The 23,513-nt window shown below is 38.8% G+C and overlaps 1 protein-coding gene across 1 annotated transcript; it reads right to left on the bottom strand.

Annotated features, from left to right (window-relative positions):
• Positions 1–14,304: 14,304 nt before the first annotated feature.
• Positions 14,305–22,188, bottom strand: LOC5563640 (histidine-rich glycoprotein). The gene is made up of 3 exons (XM_021853650.1): positions 22,021–22,188; positions 21,637–21,867; positions 14,305–14,868 (listed from the first exon to the last, which is right to left on the bottom strand). Exons 1-3 carry the CDS (start codon positions 22,033–22,035, stop codon positions 14,650–14,652), a joined length of 465 nt encoding a protein of 154 aa, XP_021709342.1. The 5' UTR covers positions 22,036–22,188; the 3' UTR covers positions 14,305–14,649.
• Between the last annotated feature and the right edge of the window lie 1,325 nt (positions 22,189–23,513).

The following is a 23,513-nucleotide window of genomic DNA, read 5'->3' as shown; positions in this document are numbered from 1 at the left end:
TTTGAATGCTGTATATTTCTTTTTTGTTAGGTGTACGAATATGGAATTGGGTCAATTATAGACACAATCTCAATACTTTTCCATTATTCCAAAGATTTAAGCAAATGAATACAGTTTGTCATTGCCAAACAATAGATGACACCTATAACCTTCATTATTGATAAAGTATATCGAAGTCCATGCACCATTTAATAGTTTTATACCAACTTGATATGAAAACAGTGCCCCGTACGAAAATGAAATTGAGCCACTGTAAGTAAAAAGAAGTTTTATCGCTGACGATTTAGAACTTTTGAACGCGATCGCAATTTTGAGACCGGTTCAAATAGGGAATAATAATGAAATTCCTTCAAGAAAATTTCTTATATTAATTCCTCTCGAAATATCTCCAGGAATTTGTCCCGACATTTTTAATGAGTTTCTCTAGGAATACCTTCGAATATTCATTCAGATATTTATCCAGAAATTCCTCCAGGATAATCTCTACGTCTACAGTAACCGCTACAGCGATGTCTCGAATCCCTTGAGATCCAGAGATTTTGCCAGAGATTCTTCAAGGATTTTTTTTTATCGCTGCCAGATTTTAGGACCGGCTCCGTTAGGGCACCAAGAAAACCTTCAATAAATAACTCCAAGACCTATGCTTAAAGTTCCTTCAGGGATGTAGTAAAATCCCATGGATTCCTCCAAAAATAGTTGTAGGGATTTCCCCTGGAAGTCCTCTTTTGATACATTCAGGAGATTTCTTCTGGGATCGCTACGGAGATTCTATAATCAGGAATCATACAAACATTATTTCATGAATTATTACAAGGATTTTTCATGGTAATCCTTTACAAATTTCCCCAGAAATTTATCTCTCTTCTTAATCTGCGTCTCCAAAAATTTCTCCAAAGATTCCGCCAAGCATTCCTCTAAAAATTCCAACATGGATTTCACCAGAAATTAAACCAAGAATTTCTCCAGGGATTCCTCTGAAAAAAAAAAATCCTGGGATTCCTCTTCTGAAGAAATTCCTCTAGAAACAAATATGGAGAAATCCCTCTAGAATTTTGGAGGAGGAGAATTTAGAGTAATCCATTGAGCAGGAATCACTGGAAGAACCCCTGGGTAAATTTTTGCAGGACTTTCTGGAGGGATATCCTGGGAAACTCTGAACGAATTCCTAAAGAAATCCCCGGAACAATTTTTAGAGGAATTCATGTAGAGATGGTTCTGGGGTAACCTGTGAAGAAATTCCTGAATATATTGAAAGAAAAATCTCTAAATGAATCTGTGCAGTATTCTGGGCTCGTGAAGTCGATCGAGTGTACTCGGGTGAGGGTGTATTTATGTATGTGTTTAATCGACACGCAGTTGTCTTCTTCTTCTCTCTGCTTCGAACTGCCAGACTTAGCAGTTCTGGTGATAGGACCAGTCGGGTCGACTATATTCCCTGCCTAATTGTTATCCGGGAGCCGGAAGTGATTTACAGATTCATCTTAATGAGGCGTACAAACTCAGCAATTTCTTTGTAGATTTGTAGGTCTTTTGATTTGAATGCATCCGATAGTGATCCAAATTTATTATCGAAGCTATAATTCATTCTGCGTACTTTGGACAATGTAGAATGACGTGTTCTGCAGTTTCTGCTACTTGACACCAATCGCAATCAGCATCCGAAACAATCTTCATCCTTGCTAGCCAGAATCTCGAGTAATCGTGGCCAGACATCAATCTGTTTATGAGTCTGACCTCTCGACCATTGAACTGGATTTTGTTGTACCATGGGGTGGAAGAGAAGGTCTGCTGTATTTGGTAAAACGTTTTGCCTTTTTCTAGCGAATACGTATGATACCGTTCTGCTGTCTGTAGGTCCAATTCTCGCATACTCTGAGATAACGCCCTAAAAGCCATTGGTAGCCACCTGTGTAGCTCGTTGTTTCTGAGCAGAAGAATGAATAAGCATCCAAATCAACATCACGGGCAGGTAGATAATGATCATTTCTTCCCCATAGCGTTGTTAAATAGCATGAAAATCCATTCAAATACTCAGAAACAACGAGCTACACACATGGTTACCAATGGCTTTTAGGGCGAGATCAGAAGTTATGCGAGAATTGCCGTTTGAAGTGCAGATGGGCATCCTTTTGGAGTAATTTGTTGTCGATTGTATTGCTCGATGATAGTCCTGCTTTTGCTAATTGGTCGGCAACTTCGTTGCCCAATATTCCAACGTGACTTGGTATCCATTGAATGGAAGTGTTCCATTTTGAGCAAATTGTAAGGATATCTATAACTATATCCTCACCTCTTTTATCCTCCAACGCATTTTGCAGAATTATGCATGCTGATCTAGAGTCAGTATAAATGACGAAGTTTTCCAATTGCAATGCGTCAATAAGACTAGTAGCCTTTTCTATTGCGATCAGTTCAGCTGACGTAATGCTAGTTTCAGTGACCAGTCTATAGTGAAATCGTTGTTTGGAGCCTTCGATGAATATTCCTATCCCGCACACATTACTTTCCTTGGACGCATCGGTAAATATTCGACCTCGTCCTCTGAATTTACCATTCATGATGAAAAGAGCCATCTGCTTGAGTTTCACTGGATTAGTGTTAGTCTTGGAGTCGACCAGGCCATCTATGTGGGGCGCCACATCTACGTCTACGTTGATTCTCAGCGACTTTTCCTTACAGATACTGTGGAAAGTTTCACGGTGTTTCAAAAACAGCTGTTCCCAGTCTTGATCTTGATTTCCCGTTGTGCCTATCCGCTGCAACTGTTTAGCAATTATATTATCTCTGGCGAAGCAACGGACTATTTCCATCGCAGACACATATTGCTGCCTGAGATCGATTGGTTCTTGGCCACTCAGAGCTACTAACGTGTTCAAAGGAGTCGTGCGCGTTGAACCCGTTATCTTTCTTAGGCATTGGTTGTTAACAACCGAGAGTATCCGCCGGTTACTAGCTTTCGCGTTACCGTGAATTGCACATCCGTATTCTAATACACTCCGGAAGAGAGCCTTGTATATGCGAATAAGTGTTTCTGGGTGAGCTCCGGTTTTGATACCGCTCAGTACTTTGACCATATTTAACCACGTACGTCCTTGATGTGCACACCGAAACTGAGATATCTGTCCATCACAATTCCCAGATACTTATGGTTTCGGACTGATTCGACAGCTGTTTTGTTTATCTTCAGGTTGAGATGTTTGTCATTGTTTTGAAACAGTAGTGTTTTGGTTTTTTCCGCGTTGATCTCAAAGTTCAACGTTCTCGCCATTTCCGTGAATTCATCAACGTACTCTTGTGCTACTTCATTTAGCCTACCCAAACTCTTAGCCTTTATCAATATGCCGAAATCGTCAGCATACTGCACAAGTATGACTCCGTCTTTTTCGATTTTGTGCAAGTCTAACGTATAAACGTTGAACAATGTTGGAGAAAGTACATCTCCTTGTGGTAATCCATCATTGACTGTTCGTGTGATGGTTTTATTCTTCATGTGTAGGCATATCTGTCTGTTCCGCAAAAATGACGATATCCAGGACAAAATTTCTTGAGGAATTCTAATGTTTGAAAGCATTTCCTCTAGTGTATCGATTTGAACTGCGTTGAATGCATTTGTGAGATCAATGCACACCATTGCAGTAACGCAGCCTTCTCTTTTACTTTGCTTTATCCAGTTGACGACGTACGATATGCAAGTCTGTGTGGAGAGATGTTTGCGGAAACCAAATGAAGTTTCCGGTAACGTCTTATGCTCTTCCAGGTATCTACAGAGCTTTTCTTGAACTACCGTATTGGCTATTTTTGTTAGGGTTGGTACCAACGATATGGGCCTTTTGCTGGTAGGTAGACTCTGATCTCTGCCAGGTTTAGGTATTGCAACGATTTTTATCCTCTTCAACGATTCATCTAAGCAGCTTCGTCTCCACATTCCGTTCAGCAGCTCAATTAATTTGTTTACCACATCTGGTCTGAGGAGGCGGAGCATCTCGTCCGACAGACCGTCTTCTCCTGGTGCTGATGTTTTCTTTTTACTGTTGAGAATATTCGTCCACTTCTCGATGCACAGCAGGTCGTCATTTCCACATGGTGTATTCGGTGCGGTAATCCTCGGATCATGTTTCCCAAAGTGTACGTCCAAGAATGTTTGGGCCGACGTTTCATCTTCATACAGCGTATTGTTTTCCCTCCTATGAATGCGCTTTCCGGTTAGCTTTCCAACCTTGTACCATAATTCCTTCGAATCTGTGAAAGGTCCGACTTCCTCCGGCAGCTCTTCAAACTTCTTTCTAATCTCCTCTCTTTTCTTTCGCTGAAAAACGGCGGCTTTCCGTTTGAACTCCAATAAATTGTCTTGGGTAGAAACGCGGTTGAACTCCCTTCTCGCTGCTGTTTTATCGCGCCAAGCCTCATCCACTTCCTGTGACCACCAAAATTTTGGCTCTTTGGTGTCTTTCTTGCGATGCTTCTTTCGTATCCTCTTTACGCATACTCCGATTTCACTCACATTGTCAAATTGGGAGGGTTCCAATTGACCAACGTCCTCAGCAATTTTCTTCGCGTCGAAGAAAAATTTGCGGTAACGTACATCTATACGATTCAGCTCGATTTCAATTCCTAAATGGTCTCCACCAACTCCGTAGTCCAAAACCTTCCAATCGACACATCCAAAAAGATCAGATGAACACAATGTTAGATCTATTGCGGATGAACGCCGGTTAAGTTGCACAGGTACGAATGTGCAAGATCCATCATTCAAAATGAGGAAATTGCTGAGGTTAATTGTATCCATGAGCGCTTGTCCTCGTCGATCGCAGGTAGCATCACCCCACGTTATGTGATGCGAGTTAAAATCTCCACCAATCACTACCTTCTTATAATTCTCCAAGGTTGCAAAGATTTTATTGATGTCGTTATTATAATCCACCACGGGGATCGATGGACTTATATACAATGAACATAATACTAGATCATACTGAATTACTTTTATTATTACTACCTGTGTGTATTGTGAAACTACTGGAGCCGCGATCCGGGTATAGTTCCAGTCCACGTTCAAGTAGATTCCTGCTCCTCCATAGTTGTCGTCCCTGGACTGTGGGACAAAGTGGAACTTAGGTATTCTATATCTGTTACTATCCTCCATGTTTGAATTCGTCCACGTTTCGGATAGAAAAGCTGCTGTATAGTTATTTGCTGTGAGTATGCGATGCACTTCTGCTTTATTCTTGAAAAGGCTTTGTATGTTTGCTTGAAATATCTTAAACTTTGATGGCGCCATTTTTATTTACTGTTGAGTATCGTTTCCGTGCCGGTTCAAAACCACAGTGTTCGCAAGGTTAAAGTGTTTTTCTGTACACTTTTTGAACATTCTTTTAATGTCTTCTTGTGGTCCTAACATACCGATGAAATCGGAGTAAAAACTCATCATTGTTTCCTGTAGAGTTTTTTGGGTTGTGTTTTGGGCCTCCTTACGGGCTTCCTTCAACATTTCCTCCCAGCGTTCTTTCTCTGACACGTTGTGCGGATTATTTAGTGCTGTACCGTCAGCCGATGGATTCAGGCGATCGTTAATCATGGCATTTCGCTGTTCTGTTGTTGCTGTCGCTGCTGTTTCCTTTTTATCTACCCTCGGCCGTTTGTTGTTCGGTTTCGGTTTATCCTTATGCAACTTGACCGCTGCCTGGATTGCTTTTCTCTCCTCATTAGTTTTAATCCACTGTTCCTTCATCGGGTCCTTCCATGTGTATCTCCCTTTCGTCACAGCTGCAAAACTTTCGGCTAAATCTGGAAAATCGCTGACGTCGGTGCTCAGTGGCTCGTACATGTTTCTGGTTAGGATTGGTATTTGCTGACTTGCTTCTGGGTACGTGAGATTCCGCATGGCCATCAACTTCTTGATGTCCAGTTGGCGCTTCCGTTCAGGACACTTGTCATCCGTGGATTTGTGATCACTGCTTTTACAGTGCGCGCAGATCACTGCACTTTCGCACACAAATTCGTCTTCATGTCGCTGAGTACATCTCTCACACCTTTTAGCACCCTTACAGTTGTTTTGCTGGTGTCCAAATCGCAAGCAGTTCAGGGTGGTTGGTCCATAAGACCGAAAAGCCTACAGATTCTACAATATTTTAGGGTGTATCCCACAGAATCCCTGTAGAGATTTTTCTGGAGAAGACTCTGGGAAAAAAAATCTGTAGGAATCTCTGATGGATTACTTGGGTTAATTTTTGACAGAATCCCTGGAATCATCTGTAGGGGCATCTCTGGAGGAATCCCTGAAGAAATTTCTAGAGTAATCCTTGGACAAATACCTGAAAAAAAAAAGCAATCACTGTCGAGATTTTGCTGGAAGAATCCCTTCTGAAATCCCTGTAGAGATTTTGGTGGTGGTTATAATCCTTGGAGGAATTTTCGGAGAAATCTCCAGAAGGATCTATGAAGAGATTTTACTGGAGGGATCCATGTAAAGCTTTTCTTGATGGAATCTATGCAGTGGTTTTCTTAATAATTCCCTAAAGTAATGCCTGGAGGAATTCCTGGAGATTTTTCTATCTAGAACCTGGAAAATCTCTAGAAGTAGCCCTGTACAGATTTTCCAGTAGGAATCACTGGAGGAGGCTCTGGAAGACTTCCTGAAGAAATTGCTAATGAAATCCCTACAGCCATCTCTGGAGTATTAGGATTGGGACCTATGGGAAATGATCTAAAACATATAATTGCGATCAAAAGTTCTTTCTAGAGGAATCCATTGAGAAATTGTTGGACGAACCGGTCCTAAAACTGTGATTGCCGTCAAATGTTTGTTCTCAAATAGAATTTCTCCCGGGATTACATTAGGAAAATCTCTTTATGGATTCCGTCAGGCAAATCTCTACATGGATTCCTCCAGAAAAATTTCTTCATGGATTGCTCCAGAGATTTCTCCAGGAATTTTTCACAGAATTCTCCTGAATAAATCTCTACAGGGATACATCATGCTTTCTGCAGGAATTTTTCTAGGGATTCTTTAGCAAAATCGCTATAGTGATTCTTCCAGGGATTTCTCTAAGCATTACTCTAGGAATTCCTCCAGAGATGCCTTCAGGATTGCTTTAGCGATTTACCCGAGTAATCCTTCAGAGGAATCTATAACAAGCTCAGTTTGTGTTCAATGAGACATTCCACAGTTATTAACTGAGAGTTTTCTTTGCCAAATTAGCCATTTCCACTTTCGTATATAGTGTGGCAGGTACAATGATACTCTATGCCCAGGAAAGTCAAGGAAATTTCCATTACGAAAAGATTCTGGACCGACCGGGATCCGAACCCAGACACATTCAGCATGGCTTTGCTTTGTAGTTGAGAGCTCTAACCACTCGGCTAAGGAAGGCCCCTCAGAGCAAATTTAACAGGTACACCAATTTACCCAGGCAATCTTCAGATCCTTCCAGCAATTTATTCAGAAATTCCATTAGCAATTTACCTAGGTAATCCTTCAGAGACACTAACTGGATTTTTGCAGAGACTTCTCCAGGAAATTAATACAGGGATTCCTTTAGAGATGTCTTCAGGAATTTCTACAGAATTATTCCAGGGTTTTCTTCAGGAATTCCTCCATACACGGGAAAAAATTCTGTGGTAAAAATAACAATTTTAGCTGACTATGCCCATTCTTGAAACTACCATGGAATTTCAGACCAATTTACTATGTTTACGGTACATCCCACCACATTACTGATACATTTGACAGAAATAATTTACAACAATCTGATTTCGACTACAGACATGGTAAAATATTTCTGGCGTATTTCTGGTCTTCTGAAAATTGCCGGTGCAAGCGCTTAAGTTAACCCCCTAAAATGGTAGATTTTACCGCACAATTTTTTTGCGTGTAGATTTCCCCGGGTATCCCTCCAGAGAATCCTGCAATTTTTTTCCAGGGAATCTTTCAAGGATTCTTCCTGGGAGTATTCTAGGGATTGCTCCATTTTTTTCTGATGTTTCTTCCATGGATTGCTCCAGGAGTGCCTCCGGGAATTCATCCGAGGTTTTCTTTAAGGCCGCACGGGACGTCATCATAATCACCCTATTCATTTCAAAAAGCAAATCCCAAGAACCACTCCATATATCGATGCAAAAATGTATCACTATGATTCTATATATGTAGTGTACAACCCGATAAATTTTCAGCTTCATCGGTTCACTAAAACTCGAGATTTGCTTCCACAAAGTTTTGATGATTATTGATAGAGTGAGACGAAAGATAGGGAAAATAACACGGTCTCCCGTGTCCCCTTAATAAATTCTTCCAGTGTTGTGAAAAACTCAATTTCTCACAACTCACGCTTGAGATTTTTCATGCGTGAGTTGTCAATCATGCAACTCAGCAGTCAAAATATCATGGATGAGTTGGCTTACCTTTTTTACTCATTGTCTCGTATCTCCACAGTTTACTTCCACACGGCAATAATTTCTTGTTAGTCTGGTAAAATTATGTTAATCCTTTCTAACGTAAACAACAACATTCGGGTTTCACGCGTTTTTGCCGGGTTTTGCGACTGAATCATTTTTTACGGTTTGAGTTGATTGAGTTGATTTTGCATTAAAATCTCAAGCGTGAGATTTGCGAAGCAGATCTCTAATGAATTTGCTCTCACGGGAGAGCGTATTGATTGAGATTTTGAGTGTGAGTCTATCAACACTGAATTCTTCAGAAAAGGAGTTACAGTGTCGATTTCAAAGGTAATAATTGATATTATCACAACTTCTAAATGCACAGTCTAAAAAGTCGATTGTTCGGAATATGAGTGATGTTCGGAATTGGAGACAAAACAAAATTTCAATGCATTTGTTACTGCGTTTAACTCACTAAGGGCAACTTCGCCGGTGGTCCATTTTCTGATCCAAATTTGTGCCAAAAATGGACCTGTCAAAATTAAATAGACCAGTAAAAATAGACCAAACCGCACGCGGATGCACCGGTTGTTGTATTTTTTGTTCGATCCATTTCAAATGTGATCAACAGAATCAAACAAATATGGAAAACAACCAGCAGAATTCTTAAGTTTATTGCAAGAAACAACTGCGAAGAAGGAAGAACTGCTGACAAATTCCCGGTAGACCTCCAGAAGATCTTCGGTGAAATTGCTGGAGTAACTGCCAGATAAACTCTGGAGGATTTCCGGAGTAAATTTGAAGAAAATCCCAGAGAAAATCTTGAAGGAGCCCCGGAAGAATGCCTTGAGAAACCCCGGAAGAATCCTTGGAGGAACTTCTGATGAGCTGCTGGAAGAATCACGAAGAAAGTTTGAAGGAATTATCTGAAGATGGAGCTCATAAGGATTTCTCGGAGGATTTCTGAAGGGTTTCCTTGAGAACCTTCAGAAGAATTCCTGGAAGAAATTCTGAAGGAGCTCTGTGGAAATTTTTGGAGGAACTCCGAAAGAATTTCTTAAAAAATCTAAAACTTCGGAAGATGCGGTGAAGGACTCTGGAACTCCAAGGTAAATGCTTGAGCAACTCCGGAGAAACTATGGAGGAAATCCTAAGGAATTTTCGATGGAACTCCAAAGGAACTACCGAGGTATTGCTGGATCAAATCCAGTGGAATTGCTGGAAAAATCCCCGGTGGACATTTCCAGAGAAATTACTAGATGAAATCCCCGGAAGAATTCTTGGAGTAAATCCTCGGAGGAAATCTCCGGAGAAACTCCTGGTACAAATCTCCAGAGAAAATCCTGGAGGAAATCTTCGGATGAATTCTCTGAAAAAACATTCCAGGAGGAATTTCTTAATAAAATCCCCGGGAAAATGTCGGGACGAAATCCCAGGAGGAGTGCATGGAAGAAATTCTCGGAAGAATTCTTGGTAATTATCTCCGGAGAAATTTATGGTGGAAATCTCCAGACAAATTCGACGAAATCCTCGAAGGAATTTTAGGAGGAAAACACCGGAGGAGTTCTTGGAGCAAATTCCCAGAGGACTTCCTGAAGGAAATACCCGGAGGTGCTACTGGAGAAAATCCTCTGAGTAATTTCTGGTGGAAAGCCTGGAAGAATTTCTCGATTAAATCTCCGCAAGAATTTCCATTGGAAATCCCCTGAGGAATTCCTGGAAAATCTCTGTAGCAAATCGCCAGAGGGGTTTCTGGAGAAATTATTCGACCAAATCTCTGGAAGAATTTCTGAAGGAAATCACCGGAACAATTTCTAGAGGAAATCCCCGGATCAATTTCTAGAAGAAAGCCCCAGAATAATTTCTGAACGAAATCCTCAGAGGTATTTGTGGATAAAATCTCCGAAGGAGCTTTTGGGAAATATCTCCGAAAGAATCCTTGAAATTCAGATTAAATCCCCAGAGAAATTTTTGTAGGAAGTCTTCGGATGAACTCCTCGAAAAAATCCCCAGAGGATTTTTTATATGAAATCGCCGGAAGAAATCTCCAAAAGAATTTGTGCCCGAAATCCCCAGAGGAAATGATGGATGAAATCCCCTGAAGAATTCCTGGATGAAAATCCCCTGAGTAGTTCTTGGTAATAATCTCTGGGGCAATTTTTGAAATTCCAGGAGGAATTCCTGGAGGACATTATCGGAGGAATTCATGGTGGAAATCTCCTAAGGAATTCCTGGTGTATATTCCAAAGAAATTTCTATAGGATATCTCCGGATGAATTCTCTGAAAAAATCCCCGGAGGAATTCCATAATTAAATCTCTGGGAGAATTCCTGGACGAAATCTCCGCAGGAATTGCTTTTGGAAATCCTCTGAGAAATTGCAGGAGAAAATCCCCGGAGTAAATCTTGAGGGGAAATCCTCGGAGGGATTCTTGGAAATAATCTCCGGAGGTATTTCTGTAGAAAATCACCGAAATTCCTGGACGAAATTCCTGAAGAAAATCCTCGGAGGAGTTCTTGGGGGATATCCCCGGATATATCTGATGAAGCAAATCTGCTGTAAATCCCCAGAGAAACATCTGGAGGAACAATTCTCCGGACAAAATCCCGAAGGAATTTATAGAGCCAATCCGCGAAGGCATTTCTTACTTAATATCTGGACGATATTTCCAGAAGAGATCCTGGACTAAATTTCCGGAGGAATTTTTGGAAATCCCTCGAAGAATTCCTGAATAATTTCGTCGGTGGAGTTCTTAGAGGAAACCCCCGCAGAATGTCTTGGAAAAAAAATCCAAGGAGTTTCTGGAGAAAATCCCCGGAGGAATTTCTAGAGCAAATTTTCAGCGGGAATTCCTGAGGTGTATTCCTGAAAAATTTGTAAAGGAATTCCCAGGAGGACAAAATCCCCAAAGAAATAGCTAGTGCAAATCCCCAGATAAGTTCATGGAGGAAATTCCCGGATAAATTCTCTGAAAATATCCCCGAAAGAATTTCTGGAGAAAATGCCTGGAGGAATTTCATAATTAAATCCCCGTAGAAACTCCTGGAGGAAACCCCCGAAAGAAATTCCTGGAGGAAATCCCCGGAGAAATTCTTAGAGCAAATCCCCGGATGAATTCCTGGAAGAAATCCAAGGAGGAATTCCTGGTGGAAATCCTGTTAGACACATCGGAGAAACTTCGGTAGAATTCGTAGAGGAGCTTCTGAAAACTCCTGAAGAGGAATCTTCAGATTTATTCGCGAAGAAATTTGTGGTGGGATCCTTGGAATCCTTGTATTCTGCAGGAATTCCTAAAGGATTCCCCGGAGAAATAACCTGATGATCGCTTTCCTTCTTGAATCATCTTACATTTTTGCACCTTCACTTCCTAGACTGCCAAGCTCAGGGAGAAAAATCCGAACTGGTAAACAAACATGTATCAAATCAGATTTGGAACAGCTCAAATCTTGGTCTAAATCCGACCAAAAACGGACCAGCCTAATTAAAAAAAAATAGGCCAGAAAGCTGGTATAAAATAAAATTGAAACATCATTTGCAACACCGGTGCAAGCTGCAATTTTCAACATATTCCAAAAATGTGGATCACTCGAGAAGTTGCCCTAATCATTAGAATATGAACCATATAAATATGAACGTTAAACGTGTAGCTATGCATCATGGCCATGCTTAGAGTCGTGGGATCGAATCCCATTGGTCGAGGATCTTTTTGAATTGGAATTTTTTTCGGCTTTACAGGGCATAGTGTGTCTTCGTGCTTGCCACAAAACACAAGTGCAAAAATGGTCCTTGCCCAAAGAAAGTTCTCAACTAATAACTGTCGGAGTGCTCATAAGAGCACTACCCAAGAAACAATTTTGGGCAATTAATAAACATGTCTGCTTAACTAGTGCTTTATAACAGCTGTGACTGTTGAACAAAAGTATATGCTGTATAAAGTGATGATCAAATGTTGCATACATTCTAAGAAGCACTTTAGTTCCTCATTTTCATGTTATTTCAAAAGCTAGTTAAACCAAGGTTGAAATAATGTTGATTGATAGTTTAATGTGGTTGTTTAATAGCTGCTGTATAATACTTGAAGATGAGCTGTTTCTATCCATTCAGAACTGTTGTTCCATACGTGACAAAAAGCTGATTGACAAGCTTTTCCAATATTTACCAACACTTGTTTTGTCACTTTTTCTGCAATACTTACATGGCTCAGAACTGTGAAGATAAATATAAATTTGCTTTTAAATGCATTCGACTCATTGTATCAACCACTATTGCTCGTAATCAGAAAGCTCTTCAATATACAAGTATTAACTAACTTCCCAAAAAACTGGTGTTTAAGAACAGTTTCTCATAGCTGTTTTATTAAGCTCTCAGTTGTTTATTAATTGTCTTAGGTAAAATGAAAATGAAACTATTATTCAGGCGTTATTCGCCCATAAATGAAGAATCTATTCAATAACACCCGTTTTATTAACGTAATTTGGTACATGTTTATTCAATGAACTTAACTAGGCTATTCAACAGTAGTAACATTACAGCAGATTCTACAATGCGTATTCAACATTAAAACCACCAATTATCCATCAAACATCCAGAAATGCTTATTCAGCGTTTGTCAAACAGGGTTGTATAACGAATAATTACTAAATTGTTGAAGAAAAGTTGTAGAAGTCATTATTACCTATGATCACCGTCATCCAGAATAAAAGCCTATGTACAGTTTTAATTCAACCGCATGTTTTATAGAGCGATTATTCGTCTATTATAAAACTGTAATGAAGCTGATAGCTTTGATAAGTTGCGTTTGAGACCTTTTCACAAACAATGTTCAACAATGGTGTGTATACACCGAAGGCATACAAAATACTTAGACGATGTTTAAACAACACATTTTTTTAATGAAATGTTCGATTATCTTATTGTATCTTCAAGTACTGCTTTAAACTTGCTGATTTATGTAACCTTGGTTGGAGCAGTGGAGATGCATGCACCTGTTAATCGGAAGGTCCTGCGTTCGAGGCCCGGCATCACAATAATGTTTAATTAATTGAAATTTAATACCATTGTGTCAAATTCTAGCTATGTACCTACTAATTAAGTTTGAGTGTGTAATAAATTGTACAAATAAATATAAATATTTTTGGTATTTCTAGCATAAAAAAATGTTGAAGAAACATTAAAGAAACCTCTTTTGGTGAGTTTATACAATCAATTCTATAAATAAATATGATATCCATTTTAGTCGAAAAAAGCACCAAAACAGACTGCGTTCAGCATGTTTTTTCCGTTGAGCTAATGCTGAACAAAGCGTACTATTTTCTATACTCGTAATCATAAGTAATAATTTCTGTATATTCTGTGGTAACCTGGTGGTTAAAATGCTTAATAAACGTTGTAGTTGCCACATATAATGTCACTATCGTCGAACTGCCAAGGTAAGATCATTGAATAAACATGTATTATATAACGTTATTAAAATGGTTGTTGTTGAATAGATTCTCCATTTCTGGGTGAATAAGGCTTTAATAATAGTTTTATTTCAACTAATTCTTTTATTAAGCAAACAATAGTGTAATAAAACAGCTCTGAGCAACTTTTCTTAAAGAAAAAAATGTTTCTTGGGTAACCTAAGAAGATGGATCTGTTCTAGTTGGGACGTAATGCCAGGAAAAATTAGAAAAAGAAAAGGACGGCAAAAGAAGAAGAAATCTAGGTATATAGTAATGTGCTGAATTTATAGGTTATTAAGCAAGAAAAAAAATCTTCGAAATGGAACCACGACCTCTGCGAAAAGCATGGACCTTTAGTGGGCTGCGGAAACCTGTTGGGAAACATTGGATTATAAGTACTTAGTGGGTTACAGCTATATGAAGGACTATTTCACTAGAGTGCTGTTCACATTCAACACTCCAAGATTAAAATTATAACGGAGAAACTGTATTTTAAATAATTAAATGATGTTTTATTAAGTCTTCATAGGTGAGATTCATAACAAGTATGGAAACAATAGTTAACAACGGATGATGTCATGGTTTTTGATAATTTAAATAAGATTGTAATGGTTGCATCTAGCGGGAGTTATTCCTGCACTCGAATCAAGTTCCCTCGCTGCAACCCCCTGAATGGCTCGACTCTTGGCGGACTGGCGGAAGGACGAGGCATCGGTGGAACCCGCATTATTAAATAGTAGAAAAATTGACTATATCACAAGTATACACAACATATCCAGTCGGTGGTGGTGGTTCCCCCCTTGGGGCAGCTGAGCCACGACGACCTTGGGCAGACTTAGTTCTCGTCCTGTTCCTCCAGCTGTCCGTAGTGGTGCTGGTGGTGTTCGTACTCCTGGTGCTGGTGGTGGCCACCGTATTCCTGGGCAGCAACGTGCTCCGAACCGGCGTGGCCCAGATCGTGTCCGTAGCCACCGTGCAGCTTGCTGTCGAACTCGCTGTGGTTCTCCAGGGTCAGACCGTGGGCGTGGTTGTGCTCGGTTTCCGGGTGGACGATCTGCGAATGGTGGAAATGGAGGTTAGAATGATGTCCAATTACTTAGAGTACTTAAAGCTTGTCAAGGCATCTATGGAAGACATTGAAATAAAACCGTAATTGTGACACTTTTTCCCAGTATTTTAAAGAAAGTTTACCTAATCTTTTGAGGTAAGTTTTTCCTATTTCTCTAATTTCCCAGAAGATTTTTTTTTCTAAAACATCGAGAATAACTTTTCCGAATTTTTTTTACAATTCTGAAGACTGTTTTTTTCAAAGTTCTGAATGGACCTTTCCTAGCTTTTCCATGCATCTGGATGAAGCTTTACAATATTTCTGGAGACCCTTAATATTATGGAGATAGTTTTTCTAATCTACTGCAGAAAGCATTCCGTCTCTTTTGTAAAAAGCTTTCCCAATATTCTGGAAGGAGGAAGGTTCCCTAATATTTCCTAATATTTTTAAGAAGATGAAAAAACCGAATTTAGTACTATACTATTTAATTCCACTAGAGTTTGTATCCTTTGACAGATACGCATATTTCGACCTCAACTGTAAGGCCGTCTTCAGTGTCGTGTACTAGACTCTCGCGTATCTGTCAAAGGATACAAACTCTAGTGAAATTAAATGGTATAGTACTAAATTCGGTTTTTTCATCTACTTATAGGTATTCTACTAAACAGCTCGAAGATTTATTATATTTCTTTTAGACAAGTTTAATCTTCTAGAGGGAACTTTTCTTCTGAAGGAAGCTTTCCAAGTATACTTTAAAGAACTGTACTTTTATATTACAGATATTTTCTCAAAGTTTTGGGTGTAACTTTATTATGCATCTGAAAAGATAATTCTGAAGGAAAACTTCCAAACATTCTGGAGGAAAATTTGAAGGAAGAAGATTTTCCATGCTGCTTTAAAAACTTTTCTAATGCTAATGGATGATGATTTCGCAATCTACTGATAAAACCTTTCTTAATGATTTGGAGCAAATCTTCACCAAATCTCATAATTTTCTGGAGGATTACATTTTTCTGAAGCAAGTCTCTCGATCCTTAAGGGATTTTTTTTAATTCTGCCCATTGATCTGCAGAAACCTTTACCAAAGTTCTTCATTGTTTGGAGCTAATCTCTTGGAGCTTCCCTAATTTCTCAGAAGATTTTTTCTAAAACATCGTGAATAACTTTTCTGGAAAAAAAACTTTATTATAGTTCTGAAGGCTGTTTTCGCAAAGTTCTGAATGTATATTTCCTAGCTTTTACATGCTTCTGAATAAAATTTTACAATGTTTCTAGAGACCTCTCAATATTTCGGAGATAGCTTTTCTAATCTGCTGCAGAAAACATTCCGTCTTTTTTGGTAAAAAGTTTTTCCAAAGTTCTGGAAGAAGCTTTTCTAAGCCTCAGGAAGGTTCCCTAAGATTTCCCAATTTTCTAGAGAAGTGTCATCAAGCTTCTAGAGATTTTTTTTCTACTGGAGGAAGCTTTCGAAGTGTACTTTAAAAAAACTTTACTTTTGTATTACGGATGGTTCTCCCAAAAATTTTGATCAAGTTACTGAAGGAACATTCTGGAGGAAATTTTCTCACTATTCTGGATGAAGATATGCCACTCTTCTGGAGATATCCTATTCTACTACAGAAATTATCTCAATGCTCTGGAGAGAGCCATTTATTCCAAGTAACCACTACCCGCTAATTAGCCTTTTTGATCTTATACACACTTAAACAGACCACCAGTGTTCGGTAAAATAAATTACCGGAATAAATCGGTGATCAAGAAATTTACAGATTAATCGGTATTTCTTAGCCTGATTACCGACATCTGTGAATTAAAAACCAATACGTCAGCGATTTCCAACACGTTTAACGAACACGGTGAAATATTTTACCGATCAGTCTGTAAATCAGCTAAATTACCAAAGTCGGTGAAATTATTTATTGATGTTCGGTGAATATACTCGTTGATTACCGAGTTTGGTAAACTGGCAGAAAGAAACGTCAAATCCGCCATATTACTCTTGCAAGCTCTTGTGCTTGAGGCAAATGTGTCTGTTTCATAATAATTCGAGTGCTGATGGTGTTTGTACGTCATTTACGAAGGAAATAATGTGCAAAACACAAGCGGACATGTAGTCAGGTAAGGTAAGAGAAATAAAATCAGTATCCTTCTTCACATAAACACAACATTATGTTTCAGGTGGTAAGCAGATGGGTGGTTTTAGTTCTGGATTGCTACGGGAGCATCAACAGAATCAACCACAAGCAATCAACTGAGCGGTTATGGAACCTGAGAGGCGGAATAAGCGAATTTTTAATCAGTGACATCAAGAGAGATACGAAAATAAAATAGAAACCTTGATACTTTCACGTTTTTCATTCTAAATAAGCATGTAGAACCAGATTGAAAAATATAAATCTATTGGTAATATTTGATAATGAAAATACAGTTTTTCGGTAAAACGTATTACAAACCACACACCTTTTTCGGTAAATGTTACCGATTAGTCAGTAAATTTGACAGCTGCCGCTCCTACTCCAGTTTACAGACGTTTCGGTAATTTTTTTGTTTACCGAATCAATTACCGACAGCTCAGCTGTTGAGATTTCGGTAAACGAATTACCGAAGTCGGTAATTTGTTCGAAGTGTGTAGGGCTATATACGGCTAATATTAGGCATCTCAGCTCTATAATTGCACTATATTTGTACACAGAAACTTCTGTAGAAACTTTTCTAATGCTTATAAATGATGATTTCGTGATGTAGGTTATGATCTTCAGTCTATTATGCTCAAAAACGGATTTTAAGTTTTCATCAGACGTTTCGGACACATTTATTGTGCCTTTTTCAAGGAATTAATCTTATTGATAAGAACAAAAGTGGCGATAAACAGGCAACTTTATCTAAGTTCTGCGACCCGGATCGTTTTTTCGGATTCTACGCCCGTGTTAAGACCAGAACGGGCAAAATTATGTATGTTGACTTATGCTGCCTATGCTGTGGGCATGTTAGCGAGAAAACGGTACACAGTTAATTCCTTGAAAAAGGCACAATAAATGTGTCCGAAACGTCAGATAAAAACTTAAAATCCGCTTTTGAGCATAATAGACTGAAGGCCATAACCTACAACATAATCATCACAGTCGTATCCCCGAGAAAGATGATGATTTCGAAGAACATCTGCCTTTTTTCTGTACAAGGCGTTTCCAAAGTTCTAGATGAAGCTTTCCTAGCCCTCTGTAGGAAGGCTTCTGAGACAGCCTTTTCAAACTATCTGAGAGAAGTTTTCCCAAGTTTCTGGAGGCATATTTAGAATACATTTTGGGATATGGGATAAGTTTCGAAGAAAAGTTTTCCTCCTCAGGAAAAAAGTTTCATAAACCCCGGAAGGAAGTTTAACTAAACTTTGTAAAGAAAGTTTTTCAAACCTTCTGGAGGATTATTTCCTATTCCTCTGCAGAAAGCGTTCCCAAGGATCTTCTGATAACTTTTCTAAGCTTGTAGAAGATGGTTTCGTAAGCTTCTGTAGGTAGCGTTCCTAACTTTCTAAAGAATGTTTTCCCAAGTTTTTATTTTTTTTTTATTTTTTACAAGCTTCTGCAGATAACTTTTGCAAGTTTCTGCGGGAAGGCCACATATTTCCCAAGTTTCCTGACAAATTTAGGCTTCTGGAGGCATTCAACCAGGAAAAACCTTTCATTTTATCTTTCAGCTGCAATTGGCATTCCCAAAACTCTAAATGAAGCTGTCTCAAACCAATGAAAAAGTTTACTTGAGCTTCTGAAAAAAGATTGTCTTGAGAGTTTAGGTGAAACATTTCCAAATTCTGGAGAAAATTTCTCAAAACTTCAGGAGGAGTACTTCTGGGTGAAGCTTTTCCAAGCTGTAGGAGGGAGTTCTGAAACTATCTGGATGTAATTTCTCATGTTCTTACTTTCTTTCTTCTGAAAAAATCGATTACATTGACAATCTTCAAAATGTTGCTGTTAAAATTTTCTATAAAAAGCTTTACTCATTAATTTACTGGATACCAAAAGCACCTGTCGTACAAACCAAGATTTGACAATATATAGCAGTACGTAAACATATGTAACAAACATTAGTTCGAAAAAATCCCTCTGCATGATATTTTTATAGTCAACATTGTGACATCGAGTTTCATGTTACAAAAATGACTTCCATCGCATTCACTACATTTATCCATCCATTTTTTAAATTACAGAATGCCTATGGTATGGAGATTGCGTACAACATTTCATGCAAGAAATTCTTTTGTGTAAAGTTTTGTAGAAACCTCTTCCGAGCCCCTCGAGGGACTTTTCTTAGGCTTCTGGAGGAAGCATTCTCAATCATCTGAAGGAAACTTCTCCATTCTTCAGAATGCTTTTCAATGATCTGGAGGAAGTTCTGTTAAGTCTCTGGATAACTATTTTCAAACTTTTGGGAGGAGTTCTTTTTAATCTCCTGGAAAAAACTTTTCTATTCTTCTATCGAAAGCTGTCCTAAAGTTCAGTGAGAAGCTTTCAAAATGCTTTGGAAGAAGGTTCACTAACCACCGGGAGCAACGTGATGGAACATCTGCCAGAAATATTTCTTAATGTTCTGTAAAAACTTTCTCCTAGCCGCTGGATGAAAACTTTCAACCATCTGGTTAAAGTCTTCTCAATGTTTTTGAGGAAACGTGCATATGTTTTCCATAGTTCCTAAAAAAGTTTCTTAACCCTTTCCTTCCCATGGTAGCACAGGTGATCCACCACTTTGCGTACGTCGTATAAAATATGTACAAGTTAGATCATATCCATTTTTTCACCACATGTTCACATATGTTTCATGAAATAATGTACAAAGTTTCATAAAAAATAATCACTTGGATTATCACAATAACCGAAATAAAGTGGATTTTCAAACTTCTATATTTAGAAATATAAACATGATTTTCACCAAACAAAAATAATTCTTTCGTATGTCTTTCTAAGTGTGGTAGTCGAAAAACGATTTTTTTACGTTCCCGACATTTCGGCCGTTGGGTTTTGGCCTTACACCCCTTGAAAAAGGCCAAAACCCATCGACAGAAACGTCGGGGACATAAAAAAACATCGTTTTTCGACTACCAGACTGAGAAAACCGTCCGATAGTAGTTCTTCTGTTCCCTCGCAGTGGAGTTTCCTCAATTTTCCGTGGAAACTAAAGGTTTTATGGAAAGTTTTTTAATTTCTTAGAAGGAAGAACTGATGGCAGAAACTTTAACTATTCTTTCGATGGCAGATTTGTCAATTATATGAGGGAAGCTTTTTCAATCTTTTTCATTATCTGAGCCCTGGAGGATTTTTTTGTAAGCTTCTAGACGAACCTTTCTCAATCATGTTAAGGCATCTTATTTATTAGAGAGGCTTTAACATACAATTCATTCGACTCTGTAAAGGCAATTTTTTCATTATTTAGAGGGCTTTTCAATGTTCGGGGGGATGTTTTCTCAAGACTCTGGGGAACGATTTTCCTTTTCAATATTCTGGACAAAACTTTCCTATTCTTCTATCGGAAGCTTTCTCACAGTTCAATGGAAAGCTCTCTAAACTAGTTGAAGGAAGATTCGCTAAGCACCAAGTCTATGCCTATGCATAAGATTTCTGAGTCTTTCGATGGAAGCTTTCATAATACTTTGGAAGAGATTTTCCAACATCTTTACAAAAAGCTTTCTTAAAGCTTTGTAAAAACCTTCTACAAGCCCCTGGATAATTCTAATCATTTTGCAAATGCCAATGTCCATTCTTCTGTAGAAAGCCTTACCAAAGTTCAGGAGGTTCAGAAGAAAGCTTTCCAAAGCTCAAGCAAGGAAGTCTCATAGTCTTCTGGGGTAACTTTTTCAAAACTTTATAAATAAAGTTTTTCCAAGCACCTAGTGAGAAAAAATTAACATTCTGTGAGATGCTTTCCAAAACTTTCTGAATCTATTTTTTTATGCCTTGATTAACATATTTTGAAAAAAATCTATACAAAGTTTTAGAGAAAGTTTTCCTAGCTTTTAGAGAAAAGCTTCTGAAAGAAGCTAATCAAACCTTCTGGTATTAGTTTTCCTAAGCCTCTTCAAGATAAAGCTTCCTAAAATTACTTTTCTAGAACTTCTGGAGGAAGGTTTCCTAAACTCCTGGAGAAAACTTCCATGTTCTTCTGCATAAAGTGTAGGAAGAAGCTTTCTGATGTCTCTAGAAGACACGTTGCTTCCCCAATCTTATTAAGAAAATTTTCCCAAGCTTCAAAAAAATACTTCCACTGCTTATAGAGAAATATTCCTAAGCTTTTGGCGAACGTTACATATTATCCTAAAGCAATTTTTCATATTGGCATAAAGCCTTCACAAAGTCCTAGAGGGAGTTTTTCAACACTTGTGGAGAAAAATTTTGGAGAATTTCTGAATTCTACACTATGTTGCCACAATTCATAGACATTTTCATAAAGGTTCACTGGACATAAATTCTAAGGATGAAAGGTTTTTTTCATAACGTTTCCTTTGAACAGACTTACGGGATGTACCAATCCTTGAAGATTTCCACAACGTTCAACTATTCAAAGTTGAATATGGCCGAATAACTTCTCAAACTTCAAAACCTTAGGATGAATTATGTATCTACAGTTTTTAAGTTTCTGAATAGAAACTTGTTTGTGCAGAGCAATTAGGTTTTATGTAACCCGAATCGAAGAGTTTCGATTTATCACTTTTGTAGACATGTCCTCAAAGCTTGTAGTCACACTCCCAATGACAGAACCACTTCTCTTGCCACAGAAAAATAAACCCACCTTCAGGTTGTGCTTGATGCCGGACACCTCCACCGGGTGCTTCAGGAACTGCTGGTCCTCCTTCTTGACGTACACCGGCACCGCGTGGAAGTGGTGGATCTTGAAGCTCTGGTGCGAGGTGGCATGCTTGTGCTCGATGTTGTGATGGTGCTCGGTTTCAGCCACCTCATCGTCGTCCTGCCGGTGGTGGATGTAACCGGCGAAGCACACGGCAAACAGTGTCACAAAGATCTGCGAACAACAACAACAACGGATATAGATAATTCACGAGAATTCACATCGCACTTTGTTCGGTATCTGCTGTGCGTGAATCACACGAGTCCTTTGCGTGACGCATTCAGAACTGCACATTTGATACCACAGATTACACTTTAAAGCACTCACAATTGCTCGGAACATGTCGATTGGTTGCTTCAAACTTCTTCACTAAATATCACTAAGGAACACCTTCAACTTCTGATAGCACGATTTGGTCCAAAAATAAAAACGCTCTTCACACCGATCGGTTGATGACGGTAGTATGATTGAAAAGTTGCCAATGTTTAGTGCTTTATACCAGTGGCCCCCTCCGCGGAACACGACCAATATACGGCAGCAGAAGAAGCGAATGTGCGCGCGAACTTTTTCCGATTTGGCGGGTGCCCAACATAGATTTCTTTGAAGGTAGTGGACGGTAGTGGCGTGGCGTCAACGGCAGAAACGGCGAGTAATCCCCCGAACAGCGTCTTTCCATCGAAGGAAAGGAAAAAGAGAGGCTTTCGCGAAACCCCAGCAGCGTGTGAGAAGTTAAACGCCCTCATTTTTGAGGAGAAGTGTGATTGGTGCATTAATCGTTCTTTAATTTAATGGAACCTTTCAGGACCATACATTTTCCGAAAAATTACGCGCTATCAAGATTAAAGTCTAACTTCTACAATTCCAAGTTGTTTTCGAAACGTTTGTTTTGTCAAAATTTTTCCAGCAATGAAATCGGACACTATGCAAGATATGTCGGGATGTCTGAACCAATATATTATAAAGGCGAAAGTGCATCAGATTTTTCTTGCTACAGTTTAGTATTTTGGTTATATTTTCATATACGAAAAGTTTTGAAATATTTCGTCGGTGAAATTTTAATTTCTTCCACTCTTTAGCTATTTTCATACTAACCCTCATGAAAATCACGTTTTTTTACGCATTTCAACCCATTCAAAGAGTATGAAAAAAGAAAAAAATCCCCGATAAAATATTTTAAAACCTTGGAAAAGGCGTGTTCCTTAGTCTAGTGCTAAAGTCCGCGGCTTCAAAGCAAATACATGCTAATGATGGCTGGGTTTGATTTCCAGTTGGTTCAGAATCTTTTCGTACTCGATATTTCCTTGACTTCCCTGGGTACATAGAATCATTGTGCCTGCCGTACGATATACGAAGTTTTAGCAAATTTCAATAACTGATACTTAATCGACAACAATTCATTGCTGTTGCGTTGAATCTACGCCTTCTGCATTGGACCCGGTTTATACGCTTAGCGATATCCATTTTTCTATTTATCTCTCTCTCACGAGTTATAGTGGTTCATGCGACGCTGCCAGATGCCATTGTTCAATTTACCACCGAGTATGGTTCGCATTATTTAAGTGCTCTTTCAGTGCGCATCGTACCTTACTACACGAATTCTCTCTGCTCTTGGAAGTTTTTTTTTTTTTCAAAAACTACCTAAAGTAATAAAACAGTACTTTTCAGTGCTACAAAAACAGTACTTTTCAATGCTAAAATTAAAAACGGTACTTTTCAGTGCTACTAAAATAGTACTTTTCAGTACTATTTTTTCTACTATTGGTCCCTTTACGATCCTTGTTTGGACCCGTGCCTTCGATTTTTCGTTGGACCCGTTGGCG

The sequence above is a fragment of the Aedes aegypti genome, chromosome 3, assembly GCF_002204515.2.
Source record: "Aedes aegypti strain LVP_AGWG chromosome 3, AaegL5.0 Primary Assembly, whole genome shotgun sequence".
In the NCBI taxonomy this organism is placed as follows: Eukaryota; Metazoa; Arthropoda; class Insecta; order Diptera; family Culicidae; genus Aedes; species Aedes aegypti.
This window is presented reverse-complemented; position numbering and strand designations above follow the sequence as displayed.

Bases quoted from the DNA above. Each gene is read 5' to 3' on its own strand.
- LOC5563640 (XM_021853650.1), bottom strand. The intron at 14,869-21,636 runs GTGGGTTTATTT...CACCATTCGCAG, and splicing joins GCATCAAGCACAACCTGAAG to ATCGTCCACCCGGAAACCGA.